Raw genomic sequence first — 22,559 nt, 5'->3', positions numbered from 1 at the left:
CCAGTGGAGGAGACGACACTTGTGACGAACTTGCTCAACATGATCGACTGCTTGCTGACCCCTCAAGTGCTGGAAGACTACACGGTGATGCAGAATACATTCGTTTTCTGCTGCGTATGGTCCTTCGGCTCCATCCTCACAATGAGTGACGATGGCACAGACTACTCGGCAGAGTTTAGCAACTGGTGGAAGAACCAGTGGAAGGATGTGAAGCTGGTGGCGTCGGCGAGCAACACTGTGTTTGATTTCTGGCTAGATCCAGAGACGTCCAAGTTCAATTCTTGGTCTAAGAGCCCGTACTTCTACACCGAGACGTATGTCTCTCCGAGCCCGATCAACCAGATCACTGTGCCTACGACTGAGACGGCATCGATTGCATTCTGGCTGGAGAACCTCATCTCCAAGAGTGTTCCAGTGATGGTATGCGGACCTGCAGGTACCGGTAAGACGCAGAATATCATGGGCATGCTGAAAAAGCTCAGCAAGGACGAGGCGACGGCTGCATTCCGCTACTGCACCATCAACTTCAACTTCTACACCACGAGTGCGATCTTGCAGCAGACCATGTTTGGCCAACTGGAGCGCAAGACGGGTATCAACCTTGGTCCACCAGGCAAAGCCCGACTCATCTACTTCATGGACGATCTGAATCTGCCAGAAGTGGACCCTTACAACACACAGAGCGCTATCTCGCTGCTACGACAGGTGATGGAGTACCGACATTGGTTCGACCGCGTGAAGCTCCAGCCTCAGAATATCCTGAATACTCAAGTGGTATCTGGTATGAATCCCACGGCAGGCTCGTTCCTCGTCGACCCACGCCTTCAGCGCCACTTCTGTACATTCGCTATGGGCATGCCCGAAGCACCAAGTTTGGTCACAATCTACGAGACTTTCCTTGGTGGACATTTGTCAGGATTTGCCGATGAGCTATGCAACTCGCAGTTCTCCAACGCGCTGATCAAGGCAGCGCTGAGTCTCCACGCCAGTGTAGTGAGCACGTTCCGTAAGACGGCAGCCAACTTCCACTACGAGTTCAACGTGCGTCACCTGTCCAACGTCTTCCAAGGTTTGATCGCGTCCAAGAAGGATCGATTTAACAGCACAGAGAAGTTCGTGCTGCTGTGGCTACACGAGAGCGAACGAGTGTATGGAGATCGACTTGTGTGCAAGGCGGACATTGAGAAGTACAACCAGTTGGTGCAGATGCAAGTGAAGAAGTCGTTTGCATCCTGCAATACGAGTCGCTATTACGCTGCAGAGAACTCGTGGCCGCTCATCTTCTGCCACTTCACAAAAGATGGCGATAGTGAATACGACCAGATCATGGGGACCAACCTGGACGATCTCAAGATGAACTTGCAGGTTCAGCTGCGTGACTACAACAACAACGAGAACAATACCGCTATGCAGCTGGATCTCTTCGACGATGCAGTCAAGCACGTGGCTCGCATCGTTCGTATTCTGCGTAACGAGAGTGGCCACGCACTGTTAGTTGGTGTGGGAGGTAGTGGCAAGCGTTCGTTGGCACGCCTGGCCTCTCACATTTGCGGCTACACTGTTCGCCAAATCACGATCAGTTCCAAGTACGGCGAGAATGAATTCAAGGAAGACTTGCGCAAAATGCACATGGCTGTGGTGGAGATGCTGTCTCGCAACGAAGAGGATGGAGGAGTTGTGTTCATGCTCACGGACTCCCAAATCACCAACGAGAAGTTCCTGATCTATCTGAACGATCTGTTAGCGTCAGGAGAGATTCCAGATCTATTCGCAATGGAAGATATGGACAACATCGTCAACTTGCTGTCGCCTGTTGCTGGTACCAAAGATCGGAAGGAGGTGATCAAGTTCTTCCAAGCGGAGATTCGGAAACGCCTGCACTTGTGTCTCTGCTTTTCGCCTGTGGGTGACGATTTCCGTAACCGCGCTCGCAAGTTCCCTGCACTTGTAAACTGCACAGTTATTGACTGGTTCCAGCCTTGGCCTAAGGAAGCTCTGCTCTCTGTCGGTCGGGAAAAGCTGAAGGAGATCGGAGACTTGTTGGGGTCGGAGGAATCTCGCGCTGGTATCGAAAAGTTTATGCCGTTCTCGTTCCAGTCGGTGAACATTTGTGCCGAGCGGTTCTTCCAGGTTGAGCGACGTCACGTGTACACGACGCCGAAGTCCTATCTGGAGTTGCTTCAGCTGTACAAGAAGATTCTGCGCAAGAAAGTGGAGGAGTATGCAGCAGCTATTGATCGCTTAGAGAAAGGCCTGCAGAAACTCAAGGAGACTGGTGATACTGTGTCACGGCTTGAGGTCGAACTGAAGGTCATCCTCGAAGCTGCTGAGGACAAGAAGGCTGTCGCGTCCGGTATTGCCGAGGCGGTCAACAAGGAGAAGGCGAACGTTGAAACTGAAAGCAAGAAGGCAGGTGACGAGGCTGCCAAGTGCGCTATCATTCAGGCAGAGGTCACTGAGAAGCAGCGCTCTACACAAGAGGATCTGGCAAAGGCCGAGCCTGCTGTCGAGCAGGCTATGGCAGCGCTTGATTCGTTGAACAAGAAGGATCTGGGCGAGTGTAAGACCATGTCCAAGCCTCCTGCTGGTGTGGACGATGTCTTCTCAGCCACGATGGTATTACTGGCAGGCGTGCATCCAAACGTGCAGGTCACCAAGACTGGTAAGGTGAAGGATGTGAAATGGGACACTGTCAAGAAGCAGCTTCTGGGTAACATTCCAGAGTACATCGACTACTTGGTGGGCTTCAAGCAAGTGGTGGACGACGGAAAGGTGCCTCCTATGAACTGGAAAGAGGTCCGTGTGTACTTGGAGATGGAGCACTTCAACTACGACACCATCCTTACGAAGAACAAGGCCGCTGCAGGTTTGTGCTCTTGGGTCATCAACATCGTCATGTACTACGACATCGTTGTTACAGTCGAACCCAAGCGACAGGCTTTGGCTGCAGCAAACTTGGAGCTCGAAGCTGCAAACTCACGCCTCAGCGAAGTGACGGCTCTTGTGGCCGATCTACAGGCTAAGCTCGACAAGCTTCTGGCTGAAGCCGCAGCAGCGGAAAAGGAGAAGGAAGACGCCATCAACGCAGTCGAAACTGGCAACCGCAAGATGAAGCTTGCAGGTACACTCACTAATGACCTGTCCAGCGAAAATGTGCGTTGGGGTATCAACGTCCTGCAGCTTCAGAAGGAGAAGGATCTACTGGTGGGCGACGTGTTGCTCGCCTCTGCTTTCATTTCGTATATCGGCCCCTTCACGAAGCCGTTCCGTGATGAACTCATTAACAAGCACTGGGTGCCATACCTGCGCACTGCAGCCGGTGGGGAGAGCATCGCTATGTCTGAAGAAGCCAACCCGCTTCTCATTCTGACAAATGATGCCCAAATTGCCGAGTGGAACACTCAGAAACTCCCGTCTGATCGTGTGTCAACAGAGAATGGTGCCATTGTGGTGACTACGGTGTCAATGGGACGAAGGCCGCTTATTGTCGACCCACAGCTGCAAGCTATTGCATGGATCCGTGAGATGGAGGCGCACAACAACCTGATCATCGTACGAGTAGGGCAGAAGATGTGGATTGAACGACTGAAAACGGCGATCGGTACCGATGGAGCCTTCCTCATTGAAAACTTGGGCGAGAAGATTGATCCCATCCTGGCTCCAGTTATTCAACGCTCGACTTCGCGTCGTGGCGCACGATATGAAATTCAGATTGGTGACGCGTCCGTCCCGTACAACGACAACTTCCACTTGTATCTGCACACGAAGCTAGGCAACCCTCACTACCCGCCCGAGATTCAAGCAGAATGTACCATCGTGAACTTTACGGTGACGATGCTTGGTCTGGAAGACCAGTTGTTGAACCTGGTCGTGTCGAAAGAGCGCCAAGATCTGGCTATTAAGCGCGAGAAATTGATCCAAGAACAAAACAACGGAAAGATCGAACTGAAGAAACTGGAAGATGATATTCTGTTCTACTTGGCTAGCGCAGACGACGATATCACGAACAACCAGCCTCTGATTCAAATTCTGAGCGATACCAAGCACAAGGCGCAGCGTACACAGAACAACATGGAGGCTGCCAAGAAGACGCAAGAGTCTGTGAACATTACGAGTGAAAAGTATCGCAGCATTGCTGCGAGAGGTTCCCTGCTCTTCTTCTTGATGAACGACATCAGCAAGGTACACTCCTACTACATCTACTCGCTCGCATCCTTCCAGCAAGTCTTTTTGTCTGGTATCTACCGGGCACCGCCAGCGAAGAACCTCATCGCCAATGAAGCAGACGGTGGAGAAGGTGAAGCAGCGCCTGCTGAAGGTGGAGCTCCAGCACCAACAGAAGGGGGTGAAGGTGGCGAAGGAGGTGATGAAGACGCCGTGGAGAGTGAGCCTGCTGTCCCGGATCTGACTGATGAAGAGATGAAGGATCGATGCCAGGTGCTAATGGACAGCATCACCTCGTGTGTTTATAACTATGTTCGTCGTGGACTGTTCGAGCGCAACAAGCTTACAGTGGCAACGATGCTGTGCTTGAAGATTTTGCTCAAGGATGGATTGTTGAACGACTCGGAAGTTGAGTACTTCTTCATCAGCAAGGCCCACCCGGATGCAGGCAACGCTGGCTCAGCCTCCGAGTGGCTCCCCGCAGCAATTTGGTCGAAGTTGAAGGCGCTTGAAAGTGCTAAAGCTTTCCAAGGACTGGGTGATGCGATCCAAAATGACCCTGATGAATGGAGAAAGTGGTTCGCTACCGAGGATGCTGAACGACAGAAGATACCCGGTGATTTCATCAAGCTGACCCCATTCCAGCGACTAATTCTGCTGCGTGCGATGCGCCCCGATCGTGTGACCAATGCTCTGCGCACGTTCATTCTTGACTCGCTGGGTGAGGAATACGTCACTCAACCTCCGTTCAATATGGAGGCCACATACGCCGAGACGAACTCGAGCATCCCGATATTCTTCGTGCTGTTCCCTGGAGTTGACCCAACGCCATGGGTAGAAACTCTTGGAAAGGCAAACGGAGTGAGTCTTGAGAACAACAATTTCATCAATATTTCGATGGGCCAAGGTCAAGAGGCGTACGCAGGTGACGCGTTGAAGCGATTGAGCACCGAAGGCGGCTGGATCATCCTGCAGAATGTGCATTTGATGCAGTCGTGGTTGCCGACGCTCGAGCGTCAGTTAGAAGAGGTAGCAACCGAAGGTGCTCATGATCTCTTCCGCTGCTTTATCTCCGCTGAGCCGCCTCCGCTACCAGACATGCTGAACATTCCTGAGTCTCTGCTTCAGAGCTGTATCAAGGTGGCCAACGAGGCTCCTTCGGACATCCAGTCGAATCTGCGTCGTGCTTGGGCCAACTTTGGCGAGGACAAGGTTCAGGCTTGCACTAAGCCGGCCGAGTTCAAGGCCTGCCTGTTCTCCCTGTGTTGGTTCCACGCAATCGTGCTTGGACGTCGACGCTTTGGTCAGCAAGGCTGGAGTCGTGCCTACAGTTTCAACACTGGCGACCTTACCATTTGTGCCAACATCTTGCACTCGTACCTGGATAACAACGCATCCGTTCCGTGGGATGATCTCCGCTATCTCTTTGGTGAGATCATGTACGGTGGTCACATCACGGATGCTTGGGATCGTCGTACCAACAACACTTACCTGGCAGTCCTCATCGACCCTGGTCTACTTAGCGGCATGGAACTTGGGCCTGGCTTCAAGTCGCCGAATCCGCAGGAATTCTCGTTTGCAGACTACGCCAACTACATCGAGAAGAACATGGTTCCCGAGGCGCCACCGCTTTTCGGTCTTCACCCGAACGCTGAAATCGGTTACCTTACCACAACGTGCGAGACTCTGTGCTACACGATTGTGACGATTGGTGGTGGAGCCGGAGGCGGCGGCGGAGAGGAAGGGGGTGGCGGTGATAAGACGGCCGCGCTGCGTGCATCCATCGACGACTTGGAGGCGCGATGCCCCGAGTTCTTCAACATGCTCGATGTCGTGGAAGCTGCAACGCCCCACCTGACAGAGGAGCATGGTCCATTCGTAGTGGTGGCACTGCAGGAGTGCAGCCGCATGAATGTGCTGTTGCAGGAGATCCGCTTATCGCTGGGCGATCTGAAGAAGGGTCTCAACGGACAGCTCAATATGTCCCAAGCCATGGAGGACCTGGCCACAGCCATGTCACTGAACGAAGTGCCCGGACGCAACCCGTTCTCGCAGTGTAAGTGGGAGAAGAAGGCTTGGCCGTCAACGAAGTCTCTAAGCGGCTGGTTTGCCGACATGGTGAAGCGCCACGAACAGCTTACTGCGTGGGCAGGTGACACCACTGGGGGAGGCGGTAGCTGCTTCGTCACGCCGTTTTCGATCTGGTTGCCTGGCCTCTTTAACCCCACAGCCTACACGACAGCGTGTCTGCAAGTCACGTCTCGTAAGCGGTTTATGCCGCTTAACCAGATGACGGTGGAGACTCACGTGACCACGATTCAAGACCCTTCGACCGTCTCGTATTACCCAGACGACGGTGTGTTTGTGCACGGGCTTATCCTCGAGGGTGCCCGCTGGAGTACTCTAGACGAGATCAACGAGCGCTATCCAGTCGGTTCTTCGCCTCCGACGGAGTGTGGCGGCACACTGCTGGATAGTAATCCCAAGGAGCTCCTCTGGGGCATGCCCGTCGTCTACGTCAAGGCTGTGACCACGTCCCCGACCTGGGAGCCGTCTTCCGTAGGCTACCTGCGTCACGATCCGAACATCTACGAGTGCCCGGTGTACCTCACTCGCTTCCGAGGCCACACGTACATTTTCTTGGCGACTCTCCCCACCGACTGCGGCAGCGCCAAGTGGGTGTTGCGTGGCGTCGCGCTCATCTTCCAGGACGACAACTAGTTGCAGGAAGTTAGCTGCCGATGATTCTTGTGTATGTACGTGCCAACACCTGTTAGCAACAAGGAAAGAGAGAACGAGAACCTGCATGCGCATCAACTGAATGAATGGATACTTCTACCAAACCTGTGGACGGCCCCGTGTTAATCACTTCTCCTCACTCTCCGCCTTCTGCTTCTGCAAGGTCAGCATCTTCTCCAAAAAGCTGCCGTCATTGGGGATCTCCGGCACGCCGCCGGGCGTCTCGGGCACCTGCTTCTCCTTGTCTGCACTACCGGTAGTATCTTCCTCCTCCTCCTTCTTCTCCTCCTTCTGCTCCTCCTCATGCTCCTCTTGGACTCCGTCCAGAGCCTTCGCCTTCGCTCGCTCCTTGCGTCGTCGCCGCTTTTCCGCGCGCTTCTGCATCTTGGCGTCGAACTCCTCGGCGCTGCGTTTGCGCTTGGCCTCGAACTCCTGCTGCGCCTTGTTCTCCTTGTAGCGCTGCTCCATGGCCTCCACGCGCTCCATCTCTCTGCCAGAAGATCAGACTCATGAGAACACAGTACGCAATGCACGACACATTGACGCTATGTGGGCGCTGGTCAAGTCAAGCACAGTACCGTCGTCTGGCGGCGCGGTACGTGTGGAAGTCGCCGCTGCCGGCGCCTGCGGAGCTGCCGGACACGTTGTCCACGCGGTTGATGTGGAGCTTGGACGAATCCTTCGACTCATTGGCGCCATCGGCGGGGGCTGCGGCGGGCTCCGACGCCGCGTTGTAGGCCACGGCGGCGCCCTTGGCGTCCTGGTCGCTGAAGGTCTGCACGGTCGTGTAGCGACCCATATTTCTCTTAAATGAGCGATTTTACTATGAGTACAGTATAAATCTCCTAATCTCGGTGATTTAGCATGGAAAAAGGACAAAATACATGGATCACAATGCCTTTCACTTGTAATAAAGCAACCCTTTTTCATGTTATACAAAACGTATGATTGATATAAAAGAACGTATGTTTACACAACCCTAATGCTTAAATTACGCCTCCAATAGAACGCGGCGACGGGTGGCCTCAATCGTTGATCTGGGGCCAGGAGCAAGCAGAGCTCGACGTCGGAAGAGGACACCAGCGCTAGACAAGCATGAGCAAGATCGCGCAGGCCTCCAAGGTGGCGTGGCACGTGGTGGACGCCAAGGGCCAGGTGCTCGGGCGACTGGCGTCGCAGCTCGCGCCCATTCTGCGCGGCAAGCACAAACCCACGTACGCCCCGAACGTCGACTGCGGCGACTACGTGGTGGTCATCAACGCCAAGGACATCGTGCTCACGGGCAACAAGTGGAACAATAAGTTATATCGCTGGCACACGGGTCACCCGGGCGGCCTCAAGCAGCGCACGGCCAAGGAGCTGTTCGAGCGCAAGCCCGAGGAGGTGCTGCGCAAGGCTGTGTTCGGCATGCTGCCCCGCAACCGCATGCGCGCGCTGCAGGACAAGAAGCTCAAGATCTTCATGGGCGAGGAGCACGACTTCGTCGCGGAAGTGGGCGAGAACCCCGTCATCCTGTAGGCCAGAGGCGATATAGATCGAGTGAGGAGAGTGAGAGTGAGAGTGAGAGGGAGAGTAGGTGGACAGCAGAGCGGACGAGGCCAGGCAAGACGGGCGCGATTGAGTGACTGGAGGGTAATACACGGCTGTTGCTTACGTGCAACGGCCTCTTCGTTTTGTTTGTTGTCTCCCTTGTGTGGTGTGATGCCTATTCTGCTACGTCGGTGGGTGCAGGCTCGCTGTCTTGGATGTCCTGCTGCTGCTGGAGGAGAAGCTCGCGTTCCTGCTCTTCTTGTTGACGCTGAAGCTCGAGTTGTTGCTGCCGTTCGAGCTCTTCTCGAGCCTCATCTTCCTGGAACTGGTGCAGTAGATCCTCGCGGGTGCTCATTGCAGTGAGCAGAGCTTCAATGTCGACGAACGCCGACTGCTTCATGGTGAAGCCTGCCGCGATCTGCTAACGCAATGACAAGGGATGCAAGTTAGTATCATATTCGACGAAGGCAAATGTGAGCGAGTAGTGGCTGTACCTCAGCGATGACATGTGCTGGACATCGACGCCAAACTTCTGGAAGCGCGTCCGGTTGAGAGGTCAAAGCTGCAATAACCTCGACCAAAGTGCACAAAGGAAGTAGCCCCGAGTCGCCGCAAGTCTGCGATGCTAATGCCTCTTTGAGACCGTCTCGTTGGCGAGGATTGAGAAGCAATTCGTGTGTTTCTTCAGCAATAGCCGGCGCGTCTGGAGGAATTCGAGGCAACAGGCGTCTGTCTCCATCGACGCGTACGGTCGTGTCCTCAGGCAACTGTACAGTTAACCCTGGGAACCGCTCGATGAATTCAGGCTACAACACACAAACAACAACACACACAGATCAGACTATGCTAACCTTTCAATGGCAAGAGAGCGAAGAAGCACTTGCGCTGGCATCGATGAACGACGGAATCGCCACTTCAGCTTCAATAGCGGCGCGGATGTACGCGATCAAATCAGCGACGGCCGCCTGCTCTCGGTCTTTGCGGTTTTCAAGAACATCTCGCAACGTGATCTCGATGGAGCGCATCGACCGCGTAATTTCATCACAAGACTTTTCCGTAGCCTCTTGAAGGAACTGTACGTGCCGTTGCATTAAGTCGTGCTCATATCTGATCCCGTTCAGCAAATTGATCTTGCAGTAGTCACCAGTGTGCTCTCTGCCTTCAATGTCGCCTCCTTCAGCAGTTGCGGCGTTTACAATTGGAGTAATTGCTTCCATCCATGACGCACATCGCTGAAGAACGTGGGTGTACTCAGCTAGCAGCTCAATCAGGGTCAGCGCTTCTGCTTGGGCGTCGTCACTAATTGCGGCGGCACTAGGCGGAGCGGCAGTTGCCGGTGTAGGTGCCTTCGCTTTACCTTTCGGTGCAGCTTTTCCTGCCGCCGTTGCTGCAGCAGCTGCCGGTGCAACAGGGGTTTCCACCGGCGTATCATTTGCCTGATCTCGATAAATTCGGCATGCCATCTCCAAGCGAGGCTGATGTTGTTGCCAAGCTTCCACAATGCTACCCAGCTGAGAGCGCTCGCTGCTAGCCGCGGAGTAGCCATCTACAAGGATTTGGACGGAGATACGAAAACGATCGCATTCCGCCTGTAGCGCCATTTGATATATGGCAGCGACCTGTTGACAAGCATCTTCAGTCCAGCCGTCACCAACCATACTGCTAAGTTCCTCGTCATTTGCTGCAGTTTTTGCGTCAATGAGAGCCCCTAGCTCATCCTGCAACATATCCACTCGAGCATGGAGCTCAGCCTTCGTGAGGTCATCGAACCGCATTTCGTCGACCACCTCGTTAAACTGCTTTTGAAAGAGGTTCACCGTTTCCTGCTTCTGATCAGGACGACGGACAAATTCACAGAACTCGCTCGTCATTAGCTGTGCGCGCTCGGTGACGCGATGCCGTTGTTCTCGCAGCAGTACAAAACTGGTCTTCATGGTAGAAATGTACTCTGCCTCCGCATCATTCCACAACGCTGCCAATGCATGAGCTGTCGCTGGGACGAGCTCTCCAGAATATTGGCTGCTTGGCACAGGCCGACGCGCCTGCTCTTCGTCCACCCAGTTTCTCACACCAGCCACAACACCATCTAGCTGACGCTGAGCCTCTTCTAGTTTCTGACGAAGCTCCAGAATTTCTTCTTTCTTCGCTTTTGCTTCCTCCGCTTCAGCGACGGCTGCCTCCATTTTGGCAACCTCCACTTTAGCCTCGTCGATATTCGATTCGAACGCGTAGATGCGTCTTTGTCTCTCCTCTTCGCTTTCCATTAGTTCTTGCTCCTTCGCCTCTCGCTGTAGTAGCTTTGACTCGGCCTCGCCTTGTCGGTCTTTCAGAAACTGGTTTACGATAGCCGCAATCGCTTCGTGGATTTCGTTTACAGTCATCCCGGGGCTAGCCGGCTCGTGCAATGTGTTGAACTTGGTGTACCAAGACTTGTGGTCGTTTGAGAACTCTTCATTGGCCAGACAATGCAACGAAAGGAGCTCACTCGAGAACGCGCTTGGGTTTTCATGCTGTAAGCGATGCCGGACAATCGAATTATCTGGTGGCGGATCGAACACTAAGTGATGTTTGTCACCGGTAGCGCAATCTTTAACATTGCCTAAGCATCGGTCGAGGACTGTACCAACAGCACAATTGATATGAAAAACCAGGTCTACACCGGATTTACCGTGTAGAAATGTCGGTGACAATTTCGGTTTGCGGAGGCCTGGGGCAATGGCAGACCCAAAGTCAGACGGAGAGGGAACAAGTGCTGGGTCTACGTATCCAGACAGTCGCTCTTCCAATTGCTGGCTATGCTGTTTTGTTGCAGGCAGATCGTAAATCAACCATCCAGACTTGCCGCCACCTCCTTCTGAAGCAAGGGCATGCGCCTCCAGCTCACCAATGGTTTCAACTACTAGACTGCTGTATAGCTCTGGGGGAATCTCTTTCCCGCTTGATAGGAGCTCCCTCACTTCTTGGCTAGTATCACTTGAGCTTTCAACGCTCTTTTGAATTAGATCGTGGACTGAGAGTACAACCAGATTATGTGTTTCACCTAGGAGCTTCGCTTGCGTACCCTTACCAGAAAATGGAGGGCCGAAGATGAGAATTCGGAGCTGGTGGTGGGCTTTTGTTGCGAAAGTTGGGGATTCAGACCAGGTCGGATCTTTAGCAACATCTTGAGCGATCCATCGTAGAGATTTAATCTCTTCTCCAAGAACGAAACAGTCCTCAATGGGACCCGTTGCTCCAAGAAATAGCGATCCATCGTCCATCGTTTGCAAGGGGGCCTGTTGGTCGAATGTTGTACGGAAAGTCCGAAAGCTTGATAAATAATTTTCCAGCTCGTGACTATCCAGCAGCTCAACGTGACTAGAACTTTCTTGGGTTTGTGTTGGCGACTCGTTTTCGAATATATGGCCACTTGCAAACTTCACTTTGTACTCGTTCCAAGTTTCCTCAGTCAAAAATACGGCAGGGTCTCTGGAATGAAGTGTTTCTTCGCGTTTTCCAGCGATAAATAGCACAAACTTCACCATATCGTTCATGATTTCAGCTGAAATCTGCTCACTGAGAAACCGATCTGCTGCTTCAATGGATACGTGCACGTCGTTGCGCTGCATCATCTGCATTTCGTTGTCGTCTTCGAATCTAAGAAGCAGATTGTGATAGCAACTCGTATCTCGGTCAATCGCTGACATGGTGTCCATTTCCTGCTGGTTCAGATACTCTTGATTTCGCATGGACCTGTTTTCGCGAGTCACCTCCTTGTAGACGAGAATGCGGTTCATTTCACCATTAACATCCTTTTCGCTGTTCGTGTCGCGCAGCACCACATCCTCAAGAATACTTGCCACCCGCGCAGTTCCTATGCGAGAGTGGGTATAGACGCACTCTTGAACAAATCTCTTCCGTCTGCGAGATAAATTCTCCTTGCGCTTCTCTCGTTGCAACCTCTGCTGCTTTATGACATCTCGCGCGCTTTCCATTTCCATTACATTGGCGTGGTAGAGCTCCCTCTCATTCATAGACGATCCTGCCAAATTGGAGGTTGAGTACTTCTTCTTGTCGAAGGATGCTCCCAGCGCAGTTGTGAGCGAGCGTAGACCGTAGCCAACAGACTTGCGCGAAGATAACTTGCCATCAGAGGTCGTGATCTTCGAATCGCCATTGCTCTGTATAAGGAAGCAAATTTTCGTCAATGGACAGCACCACCAACTCAAAAAAGGTAATGTGCACATCTTCACTACGCACGTAAAAGTCGTCCAGATCATTTTGCACCTTTCGTCGAAGGCTAAAGGTGAGATTTTCCTGGTTACCAAATCAACCCAAGGATATTAGTAAAACGACAATACAAGCATCGCATTTTATCGCCAAATAACCTCTGCTTCCTCGCGCTTCTTCATTAGCTGCTGAAAGAATGCAGCTCGGCGTTGCTCCCGCGCATTCTTCTTCTGCAGCGCCAGCCTCCAGGCCGGTGAGTCCGTCTCTTCGAGAGCTTCCTTAATAAAGCTGCTATGGATGTACGCACGATGCAATCTTTCCGCCTTTGTGGCCTCCAGAATCTCTTTCTGCTCGGCCATTCTCGCCAAGTAGGCTTTTCGTTTCGTGGCCTCCTCTGCGATCCGGTCCCTGCGGTGACAAACATCAAAATTTCGTCATCAGCATTAGTCAAGCACAGCGTGCCGAGTAGAAATTGTCAACCGCACTTTTCCTGCTGTAGAGATGCTATGGACCGCACATGCCGCCGAACCGAGTGCTCAAACAACCGGTGGTTCTCGGTGTCGTAGCTCGGTTTCGCTAGCTTCACCGGTCTGTTGTGCAACGGGATGATGCCTGTGCGCTCCAGTGACTTCGAGGACACGGCTGGCGCTCTTCCCACGCGGGCAGCGGCAATCTACGCGGCACAGCGAGCAGTTTAGGCAAGGAGAACATCGCCAGCGAGAGCCTAATACGAAGCTTCACCTTGATCTGGTAGAGCAGATTGGCGGCGGCGTCCTTCTTCTCGTTCATGATGGCGGCGGCCGCGTTAGCGTCGAACTTGATGTTGAGGTTGCGTAGCGTGGGCTCGAGCAGACAGAAGTTGAGGATCTTGGCGTCGGCGCTGGAGCTGCGCATGAAGTCGGCGAAGTTGCGCTGGTGGTTGAGCCGGTGCAGGATCTCGCCCAGCAGGTAGCCGCTAGCGAAGTCCGTCTCCACGTCCGTCACGTGCGTGGACAGCTCCAGCTCATGGTTGAGCCAGCGCATCAGCAGGTCCGCCATCCCGGCGGCGGTAGCAACAGCAGCAGAGCCAGCAGCTGCGATGCAGCGCTCCGGTATCCCGCCCAAAGGTCGCCGAGTTGAAGTGAGCGATATGGTGTGGTGCACACAGCTGGATTACGCAGAAGTTGAAGCGGCTGTTGGATGGACGCACGGACAGAAAACGGCCGTCGCACTTAGCCGGGAAACAACTCGCAAGCAAAGCTTCAAGATCACCGGCCCGCACGGGTCCCGTCGCAGCCTGCGACTCGCAGGCGAAGGTGTGAGACTCTCGTTGTCGGCAGGCTGCGCGCCTGAATCCCCGCGGGCGAAGCAAGCAGCATTGCGCGCGCCTTGCTGTCGGACTCCCCATTGCGACAGGTTTCGGCGATGACGCCGCGAGCGAGCGAGCTGGGTCCAACGGCGGCTGCGAAGCCATCGCGGGGGCTCATTCGGAAGTGGTCTCCGGACTGATCTGCTGCGCCGTCGGGAGATCGAGCGTCTGCGGCCCTGCAACTCGGCGGCAGGCAACCAGGCATACATGTATCATCCTAGGCGAACATGTTGGTCTGCCTGGACGGCGGCTCGTTACCAACGCGCCCCGCTTTACAAGCAAATCCGCCTGAGATCCGAGGCGGAGCAGTTTACGCCAGAGCCAGCCAGTGCCACGCTGGCCATCCCGAGTTTCAACCCTACTCCCACCGGCAATCTACCTACCTTCACTTTCTCGCCGGATGATGCCGCACGTGTTCGTTGCCGGCTAGCGCGCGCCACCAACCGCGAAGACCGCATGCAGGAATAGCCTGCTGGCCCGCAGTCCCAGCTTCTCGCAAGATAGATTGCAGCCGGCGAGCGCCTTCTCCGCCGAAAACGAAATTATCGAATCCACAGATTATCAAAACAGGGTGGGACGACAATGTACCAGCATATCACGGTACAAAGGGCGACAAACTTCCAGATCTTCCGACAAGATTCCACCGACTTTTGCGAAAAAGAGCCTCAGTTTTGAAGACCCCTTAAAATCCGATTGTACCCGACGTGTCTATGAACCGTGGAAGACGAGCGCAGGCGGCGGGCCCGATGGCGTCCCAGAATCACTTTTTGCTGTCCACTAGCAGAAGGCAGGTAGCGACTCGAAGGCGCGGCTGCCAGAAGCGCTCTCTCTCAAAGCGAACCCCCTCCCTCGCGGCCGTAGACACGCCAGCACCGAACGGTGGAGCGCGCAGATACAAGCTCCCACCTCACAGCGACCCACACCACATTTTGCTGCATGACCCGGAGGTCTCGCTCTTCGCTGCAGCAACAACCACAGACTCCGCACTACAGCAGACAGCAGACAGCCATGGCGACGGTCGAGAGGCGAGACGCCCGACTGTCCAAGAAGATGCCGTCGTACGGCGGTCGCCCGTCCGAGGACGACGACCCTAGCCTCTCCGCCGAGGACGAGGAGGTGGATGAGACGTTCCTGGCGCTGCAGAAGCTGTTGAAGGCGCTGAACCGCACCAACCGCGGCAGCGTCGGCAGCAACGGCAGCTTCCTCGGTGGCGGCAACAGCAGCAGCAATCAGGTGGCGCCCATTAACGAAAGCTCCAACCAACAGCGCATGTCCCGCGAGGAGATGCTGGAGAGCCGGCGACAGGAGCGCGACCGCTTCCGCCGCTCGCTTTTCGCCAAGAACAGCAACAACCACGCGCGCCGTCGACGCACGTGCCCGGCCTACTACTGCTCTGAAGAGGAGGAGGAGGAGGAGGCCCCCGTGCAGTCGGTGGAGAGCACCATCTCCAACCGGTTCATGAACGGCTCCTTCTCCAATTTGAACGTGCACGTGATCTCGCGCGACCGCTGGTCAACGGAGGACCGCGTGATCGAACGGCTGCCCATTGTGATGCTACCCAAGAGCGGCAAGGTGTCCATCCCCACGGACAACGAGAAGATCAAGGTAGTGCAGACGGACGAGTATATTGATCTGCGGGAGAAGCTGGTCAAGAACATGCCTGCGGGATCTTCGACCTTGCACTACCTCACTCCCCCACGCTCGACATGGTACATGCAAATGCACGACTTCGAGGAGCTCAACTGCTGAACGGACTTCCAATTCATGAACGGAACTGCACATTGGGAAGAAAAGAAGAAAGCAAGGGGGCTGAGCTGGGGGCATGTACGCGAGCCACCTACACATTGTAGCGAGCGGTGGTCAAGAAAAGATAATAGCGACGTCGTACCCATGCAGCACCAGCGATAAGGGAGCGAAGGAGAAGCTTCCAGGACGCCATTCCAGCCCATGCCCTCCCCACAACAGACACGCTTGGTGACTTCATGTAACCTTTAAATTAATAAGCCGACGTGGGTCAATGGTGCCGGTGCTCTCTGCGTGAATCCTCAAGCAACTAACCAAACAGTTAATATACAGCAGCATGATTACAAAAAGCATCGACGCAAGCTGCATTCGTGTTCGTTTGCCATTAAGAATACCGACCCAGCAGCGCTTGCTGGAAGTCTAGCTACCAGCGTCTATAGCTCCTCGTCGCTGGGCGTGAGCGCCGCACGGTACTTCTCGTACGTGACGAAGAACACGACGCACCACGGCGCCTTGCGCATCCAGTTGGGAATAAAGCCCTTGTAGAAGGCGCCAAGACCACCTTCTTGGAAAGTCTTCCGCACACAGTCCGCCATGCCCTTGTAGTGCAGACCCTTGCCGCTCGCGTCCGTCGGCTGGCTCATCAACCGGGTCTTGACCACGTCGATGCTATAACGAAAACCATCACAGCAAACACAAGGTCAACGTCGACGGCTTCAAACCGCACCAAGTTGAAGCAAGCAGAGCACGTACGGGTTGGATGCGGCCGCACCAGCGAAGCCCGCCACACAGCTGGCACCGGTATGCGCCAGCACGCCCTCCTTGAGCAGCCCAGACGAGATCAGGAGCTCCTTGCTGTGGTCGTACGTGCCCAGCTCGGCAGCGTTCACGATGAAGCCGCGCTGAATGTTCGGCGGCATGCCGCGGAGGAACCCGCGCAGTCCTTCTCGCTGGTAGATCATCGTGAAGGCGTCGCCCACTCCACGGTAAAGCTTGCCCGAGCGGTCAGCCTGCATGCGCACCTTGATCACATCAACACTGCAGATACAAACAACCACGAGCACCGTACAGTTAGCGAGCACGCATCGGAGCCGTCATCCGCATTGATACGTACGGGTTGGCAATGCTGATACCAATGGCGCCGGCGCAGCCTCCAGCCAGGAACTTGTTGATGAATGGGACTTCCCCGTTCGCTCCTTGCGCTGCGTTGGCTCCGAAGAAGTTTCGCAGAGGCTCGTAAAGCACCATGCAGATGCTCGTGTACGACACCTGACGCAACAGCGCGGGCGTGGCTCCGTTCCAGAGCGACGCGGGCCCCTCCTGCTTGATCATTGTCTGCGCCGCGTGGAGCATGCCATTGTAGTGCACAGCCGGCTTGCCACCCGCCGTCGGGCCGGAGCGCTGCGTCTGCAGCCGCACCTTCGTGATGTCGATGGGCAGCGTTAGCAGCTCGGCGGTTGCCGACGCCGCGCCACCCGCGAGGAAACGCGTCCACTGCGGCTCGATCACCGCCTTCATCTGCAGCGGGGCCTCTTCCTTCACGCCGGTCTGGGTCGCCATTGTCTTCAAGAAAGGTGTCGTCTAGGGTGCTGAAAGCTCTTGAGGGGCTGCGAAAGCGAGAATGAGATCATCGAGGAGGATGCGGTGGTCAGGGACCGTCAGCCGCCTGCTGGAGAGGAGGGGCGCATCGGATCTGCTGTTCATGGTGGATTCGATTCGGGCATCTTTGCCCGCGTACATGAGTGCCATGAGGTGACGACGCCCGGTTTAACCGCTGCACCGTCGAAAGTGCAGAGAACAGCAGGGCCGAAGCAGCGAAATGGGCTTGGCTTTGTTGACCAGCAGGGCACGAGTGCAAGGCAACCTGCAGGCTTTTAGCCGCATCTGCTGCGAAAATTCAATCACTCGCTTCGCGAAGCGAGATCCATCGCCTCTATGCATGGCCGACACCTTGCCCCGCCGCGCGGACTCATCATAGACCCTCACCCAGGACGAGAGCGTCTCAATGCGCGAAGCTCATTTGCGAAGTCGCGCTGGGAATGGGCGCCGAGGTGAGTCTCGCGTCCAGCGTTGCTGTCTGTGGTCGCTGCGCATGACAACTTCAGTCTCTGCTTGGTTGACTGCCCCATCCCCCGCTGCGCGACTGCAAAGATGGCAACGGAGCGCCAGCTGGACCACCACCAAATGCTTGAAACCACTTCGAGCGAAGATGGCGATACAGTACCTACCTGGTGTTACTATGTGCTGCAAGAAGTCGCTCAAGACAAACCGATCCAACTTTTGTCGACTCAGTACTGTGCGTGCTTTTGCGTCGTATGTTATCCCTGCCACCGGTACCGATTCACGCCGCCATGTGCGTCCATGTTTCTTCTTACGAGTCTTTGGCGAAGAGAGATTGCGAGTTGCAGGAGAATCCCTTGGTACTGCGTTCGCTGTCGGCCGGCGACGCCGCAAAACAAGTCAAACGCGCTTGCAGGTCCTGGATTTTTGGTTGGGGGTGGATGTCTCTGCAGGCTGCAGTGCAGCAGGGTTGCTCGCCCGTGTGACTCATATCATAGTTTCGAGATTGCCCGTGGACTGTATCAGCATCAAAGCAAATGCTGACACGGCATGAAGGGCCCTCAACTCAATGCCCTGACTCACTTTGTTCTTGTGTGTACGGCTGATTCCACAAACTAGAGGTAAATTATTGTTTAAAGGTAGTGTACTGTACATACTCAGCTCAAATATGGGTGATTATATAGCTAACATCCTCTGAAGTCTAACTATTTTAATCCAGAGGGCTAGGTATCACTTTTCAGGGTATTTGTGTCCAACTGCCGGGAAGAGAGACAGCGGAGGCGGTGCAGTCCGAATTATCCCTTGAACCCCTCCTCCGACATGCGCGTCCAGGCGTCTCTCTTCGCGTTCTCCGCGGCCAGCGCTGCTGCCTCCGGTGTGCAGACGACGGAGCGCTCTCTCGGCGCGCTCGTGAACTGTCCTGCCGTGCGCTCGGCCGCGTCCCCGTGCCTCTGGGCGGGCGAGAACGGCGAGGTCGTCGCCTCGGAGACTCTGCGGGAGCTGCTCGTCCAGCGCAACCTCGTGTCCTTCGGCGACCGCGAGCCCATGCACCGCAACCTGCAGGCGCACATGACATACATCGAAGACGTGTTCATGTACTCCAAGAGCGTGGGCCACGACTTCTCCTATCGCATGGGCGTGAACGAGCATCACTTGACGTCGTCCACGCGGCGCAGACTCTCGCCGCAGCAGCTCGTGGACCAGGAAGTCAAGTCGGCGCGCTCCCGTCGCCTCATGACGGAGGCCAGCGGCAGCACAGCCACGGGGACCATCACGGTGTCGAGCTCCGGCAGCTCCGAGTACTGGAACTGGTGCGACACGGACAACTCGTTCGGCTATAGCGTGTGCTCTTCGGTCAAGAGCCAGCAGAACTGCGGGAGTTGCTGGGCCTTCGCCGCTGCGGATGCCATCGAGACTGCGGTGGTGATTGCGGAGAACGCGTCGGCGGCTGTGTCGCTCTCGCCGCAGCAGTTCCTGACGTGCAGCACGCTCGAGACGACGCAGACTTTCGATTACTGCTGGGCTTCGGACAACGGCGTGGATGGCGCTACTTGGATGGAGACGGAGATCAAGTGGGAGTCACAGAACAACGGCTGCAACGGTGGCATGACGCACGGCGCCTTCATCGATGCCGCGCAGAACGGGTGGGGTCTCGTGACGGAGCTCACGATGCCCTACGACGACTCGGGCTCGAGCAGTACGTCGTCCAATAATGCTTCGTCAGCGTGCTCTGTGAGCGCTAACGAAACGGCTGCCAGCATCACGGGCTGGGAACAAGTTGTCGGCGCGGATTGCACGGCATCCAGCAACTGCACGATCTTGCTTCGGTCTGCGCTCGAGAAGCAGCCGATTGCCGTCGCCATCAACTCAGAGGACCCATTCGGCGACTACGCAGGTGGCTTCTACAGCTGCCCCAACAATGGCGACCTGTCCTCGAAGGATGACGTGAACCACGCCCTGCTGCTTGTGGGATACGGCACGGATGCTACGGAGGGTGATTACTGGATCCTCAAGAACTCGTACGGCAGCTCCTGGGGCGCTAGCGGCTTCATGAAGCTGGTCGCCGATGCCAAGGTGAACTGTGGCCTGAACATCTTCCCCGTCATCCCCACGGGTGCCTCGGCTGGCGCTGCGGCGAGTACCAGCGTCGACAGCGGCGGTGACAAGGTCTTCGTGGGCTTGAGTCCGACGGCGTGGATCGCTGTTGCAGCCGTGACGACTATTTTCACGGTGGTGACGACGGCCATCGGCATGCTTGTGTCGAACCGGAAGCTCAAGACGATCCGTAAGCAGAACTCGGCAATGTACGCGGCTCGTAACCAGAACAACGCCCAAGCGGCGGCGCGCTAGGCTCGCAGCGCATGGCGACGGGACCACGAAGGCCACTTTGTCATGGCGACATTAGCGCTTTTTGACCTCATGTACCTTCCTATTTGATCCAAAAGAATAAAGCGGTGTTAACCATTGAAGCGTGAAGGTGAGAAGTGAAGGGCGTTACCTGTGTAGATGGCTGCCTGCAGTTGAACCCCATGCACAGTTCTCCAGTGAACAGCTACGACGGAATTAGGGAATGCTGCCAGGAATCTCTTCCGCCTACGCCCTTAGCCCCATGTTTACGGCTGACGCTGCGCTGAATCTGCCCGTTGACGTGGATTAAAATTTGTGGGCTCACATGCCTGCACTCACATGTTGAGCACCATCTCGAGCTTTTCTCAAGACCACCTGGCCAGCCTTTACCAACAGCTCCGAGGTGTCGGACTTCCTCCTCAACTGCCCACAGTGTAGGATTAGCCACCGAGACCACAGACATCAGAACAATGCGAATCCATGCAGCAGTTCTGGCACTCTTCGCGGCGGTCGCTGCCGCCGTCCAGTCCACAGACCGATCTCTGGGCGCTCTGGTCGACTGCCCAGCCGTTCGCTCTGCAGACTCGTCATGCCTCTGGGCAGGCGTGAACGGAGACGTGGTGGACTCGCGCACTCTGCGTGAGCTCCTCATCGAGCACAACTATGTGTCCTACAGCGACAGGGAAGCCTATAGACGCAACCTGCAGGAGCACATGACGTACATCGAAGGTATAAAGAGCGTGCGTGTTTTGCTGTTCGCACTCGTAGGAAATGTTCTCACTATGATATGAGTTGCATTCTGCAGACGTGAGTATGTACGCGAAAAATATTGGGCACGAGTTCTCGTATCACATGGGCGTGAATGAGCGCCACTTGACGTCGTCCACCAAGCGCAAGCTAACGCCCGAGGAATTCGTCGACCAGGAGGTCTTCTCCGCGTACTCGCGCCGCCTCCAGGCCACTACGAACAGCACCGTGTCGAGTTCAGGCAGCTCAGAATATTGGAATTGGTGCGACTCGGACAACTCCGTGGGTCACAGCGTGTGCTCTCCTGTGAAGAGTCAGAAGAGCTGCGGTAGCTGCTGGTCCTTTGTCGCCGCAGACGCGATTGAGACGGCCGTGGTGATCGCGGAGAACGCGTCGGCCGCTGTGTCCCTATCGCCGCAGCAGTTCCTGACTTGCAGCACCTTGCAAACGACCCAGACGTTTGAATATTGCTGGGCCTCGGACAGCGGCGTGGACGGCGCCACTTGGATGCAGTCCGAGATCAAGTGGGAGTCTCAGAACGACGGATGCAATGGCGGCATGACGCACGGGGCCTTTATAGACGCGGCCCAGAACGGCTGGGGTCTGGTGACGGAGCTCACGATGCCGTACGACGACTCGAGTTCAGGAAGCTCGTCAGCTTCCAACACTTCATCGGTGTGCACCGTCAGTGCCGATGAGGCTGCCGCGAGCATTACGGGCTGGGAGCAGATCGTGGGTGCCGACTGCACAACTTCCAGCAACTGCACCACGTTGCTGCGCTCAGCGCTGGAGAAACAGCCCATTGCTGTGGCCATCACGTCGAACGGCGGCTTCGGCGAGTACGCTGGCGGGTTCTACAACTGCCCCAACAACGGAGAGATGGCGTCCAAGAACGACCTCAACCACGCGCTGCTGCTGGTGGGCTACGGAAGCGACTCGTCGGTCGGTGACTACTGGATCCTCAAGAACTCGTACGGCAGTTCGTGGGGCGACAGCGGCTTCATCAAGCTGGTGGCGGATGCCAAGATCAACTGCGGGTTGAACGTGTTCCCCGTCATCCCCACCGGCGCCAAGGCCGGTGCTCAGGCGAGTACCAGCGTTGACAGCGGCGGCGACAAGATATTCGTTGGGCTCAGCCCAGCGGCTTGGATCGCCGTTGCAGCGGTGACTACTATTTTCACGCTGGTGACCACGGCCATCGGCATCGGGGTGTCGAACCGGAAGCTCAAGACCATCCGCGAGCAGAACTCGGCCATGTACGCGGCATCAAACACGCCCGCGGCGACTTAGTCAGGATGCGTTAATATGAGCTCTGGGTTGAGGAGATGCAAGCACTGCTACGCTAGCATTGTGCAAGTTGTTTCACGAAATCCTGACAAAAAGTACTGAAAGCCCAGCTGAAGCGAGCCAGCGCGCTGGTGCAAACCCTCTTTCAACGTGTGTTCGTGAGCGTGGCTGAGAATCCAGGTTTCGGCCATGCAAAACCTTGACCGTGAACATGACGCGGCTCGGACATCCCATGCATCATGAGATGCTTCAACAAGTGCACTGCGTCCCAAAGCTTCCCACAATAGTCTGGTCATCTCGAGCTGAGGCGAGGCGATGGAGTCCCATGGACAGCAACCGATGGTTGTGCACCCGGCGACGGCTGCTGCTCGGTCCATTTGCTTCA

The 22,559-nt window shown here is 55.6% G+C and overlaps 8 protein-coding genes across 8 annotated transcripts in view; 5 read left to right on the top strand and 3 right to left on the bottom strand.

Annotated features, from left to right (window-relative positions):
- The window catches only part of PHYSODRAFT_248380 (hypothetical protein), a gene marked incomplete at both ends in the record, with an annotated part of 13,372 nt that extends 6,487 nt beyond the window's left edge, over positions 1-6,885 (top strand). Inside the window, 3 exons of the mRNA XM_009517249.1 lie at positions 971-4,318; positions 4,340-5,824; positions 5,885-6,885. Coding sequence (XP_009515544.1) covers positions 971-4,318; positions 4,340-5,824; positions 5,885-6,885 — 5,834 coding nt within the window. The remainder of the gene's footprint in view (positions 1-970; positions 4,319-4,339; positions 5,825-5,884) is intronic.
- Positions 6,886-7,029: 144 nt separating this feature from the next.
- On the bottom strand, positions 7,030-7,702 carry PHYSODRAFT_293850 (hypothetical protein; the record flags this gene model as incomplete). Its single annotated transcript, XM_009517248.1, has 2 exons — positions 7,030-7,393; positions 7,482-7,702. 2 exons carry the CDS (start codon positions 7,700-7,702, stop codon positions 7,030-7,032), a joined length of 585 nt encoding a protein of 194 aa, XP_009515543.1.
- A 296-nt stretch (positions 7,703-7,998) lies between these two features.
- On the top strand, positions 7,999-8,421 carry PHYSODRAFT_293849 (Mitochondrial/chloroplast ribosomal protein L13; the record flags this gene model as incomplete). Its single annotated transcript, XM_009517247.1, has 1 exon — positions 7,999-8,421. The coding sequence occupies one exon, from the start codon at positions 7,999-8,001 to the stop codon at positions 8,419-8,421; it is 423 nt and encodes a 140-aa protein (XP_009515542.1).
- A 187-nt stretch (positions 8,422-8,608) lies between these two features.
- Positions 8,609-13,680, bottom strand: PHYSODRAFT_309171 (hypothetical protein; the record flags this gene model as incomplete). Its single annotated transcript, XM_009517246.1, has 7 exons — positions 8,609-8,854; positions 8,928-9,239; positions 9,348-12,593; positions 12,658-12,729; positions 12,801-13,036; positions 13,123-13,315; positions 13,384-13,680. 7 exons carry the CDS (start codon positions 13,678-13,680, stop codon positions 8,609-8,611), a joined length of 4,602 nt encoding a protein of 1,533 aa, XP_009515541.1.
- Positions 13,681-14,926: 1,246 nt separating this feature from the next.
- On the top strand, positions 14,927-15,824 carry PHYSODRAFT_353502 (hypothetical protein; the record flags this gene model as incomplete). The annotated part of the gene is made up of 1 exon (XM_009517245.1): positions 14,927-15,824. The coding sequence occupies one exon, from the start codon at positions 14,927-14,929 to the stop codon at positions 15,737-15,739; it is 813 nt and encodes a 270-aa protein (XP_009515540.1). The 3' UTR covers positions 15,740-15,824.
- Positions 15,825-16,167: 343 nt separating this feature from the next.
- On the bottom strand, positions 16,168-17,293 carry PHYSODRAFT_248465 (hypothetical protein; the record flags this gene model as incomplete). Its single annotated transcript, XM_009517244.1, has 3 exons — positions 16,168-16,402; positions 16,487-16,771; positions 16,848-17,293. The coding sequence occupies 3 exons, from the start codon at positions 17,291-17,293 to the stop codon at positions 16,168-16,170; spliced, it is 966 nt and encodes a 321-aa protein (XP_009515539.1).
- A 1,313-nt stretch (positions 17,294-18,606) lies between these two features.
- Positions 18,607-20,143, top strand: PHYSODRAFT_551984 (hypothetical protein; the record flags this gene model as incomplete). Its single annotated transcript, XM_009517243.1, has 1 exon — positions 18,607-20,143. The coding sequence occupies exon 1, from the start codon at positions 18,614-18,616 to the stop codon at positions 20,141-20,143; it is 1,530 nt and encodes a 509-aa protein (XP_009515538.1). The 5' UTR covers positions 18,607-18,613.
- A 460-nt stretch (positions 20,144-20,603) lies between these two features.
- Positions 20,604-22,177, top strand: PHYSODRAFT_551981 (papain-like cysteine protease C1; the record flags this gene model as incomplete). Its single annotated transcript, XM_009517242.1, has 2 exons — positions 20,604-20,869; positions 20,946-22,177. Exons 1-2 carry the CDS (start codon positions 20,611-20,613, stop codon positions 22,175-22,177), a joined length of 1,491 nt encoding a protein of 496 aa, XP_009515537.1. The 5' UTR covers positions 20,604-20,610.
- Between the last annotated feature and the right edge of the window lie 382 nt (positions 22,178-22,559).

The sequence above is a fragment of the Phytophthora sojae genome (genome assembly GCF_000149755.1).
Source record: "Phytophthora sojae unplaced genomic scaffold PHYSOscaffold_1, whole genome shotgun sequence".
NCBI lineage: Eukaryota > Oomycota > Peronosporomycetes > Peronosporales > Peronosporaceae > Phytophthora > Phytophthora sojae.
The sequence above is the reverse complement of the archived record's forward strand: the minus strand, read 5'-3'. Positions and strand labels throughout refer to the sequence as shown.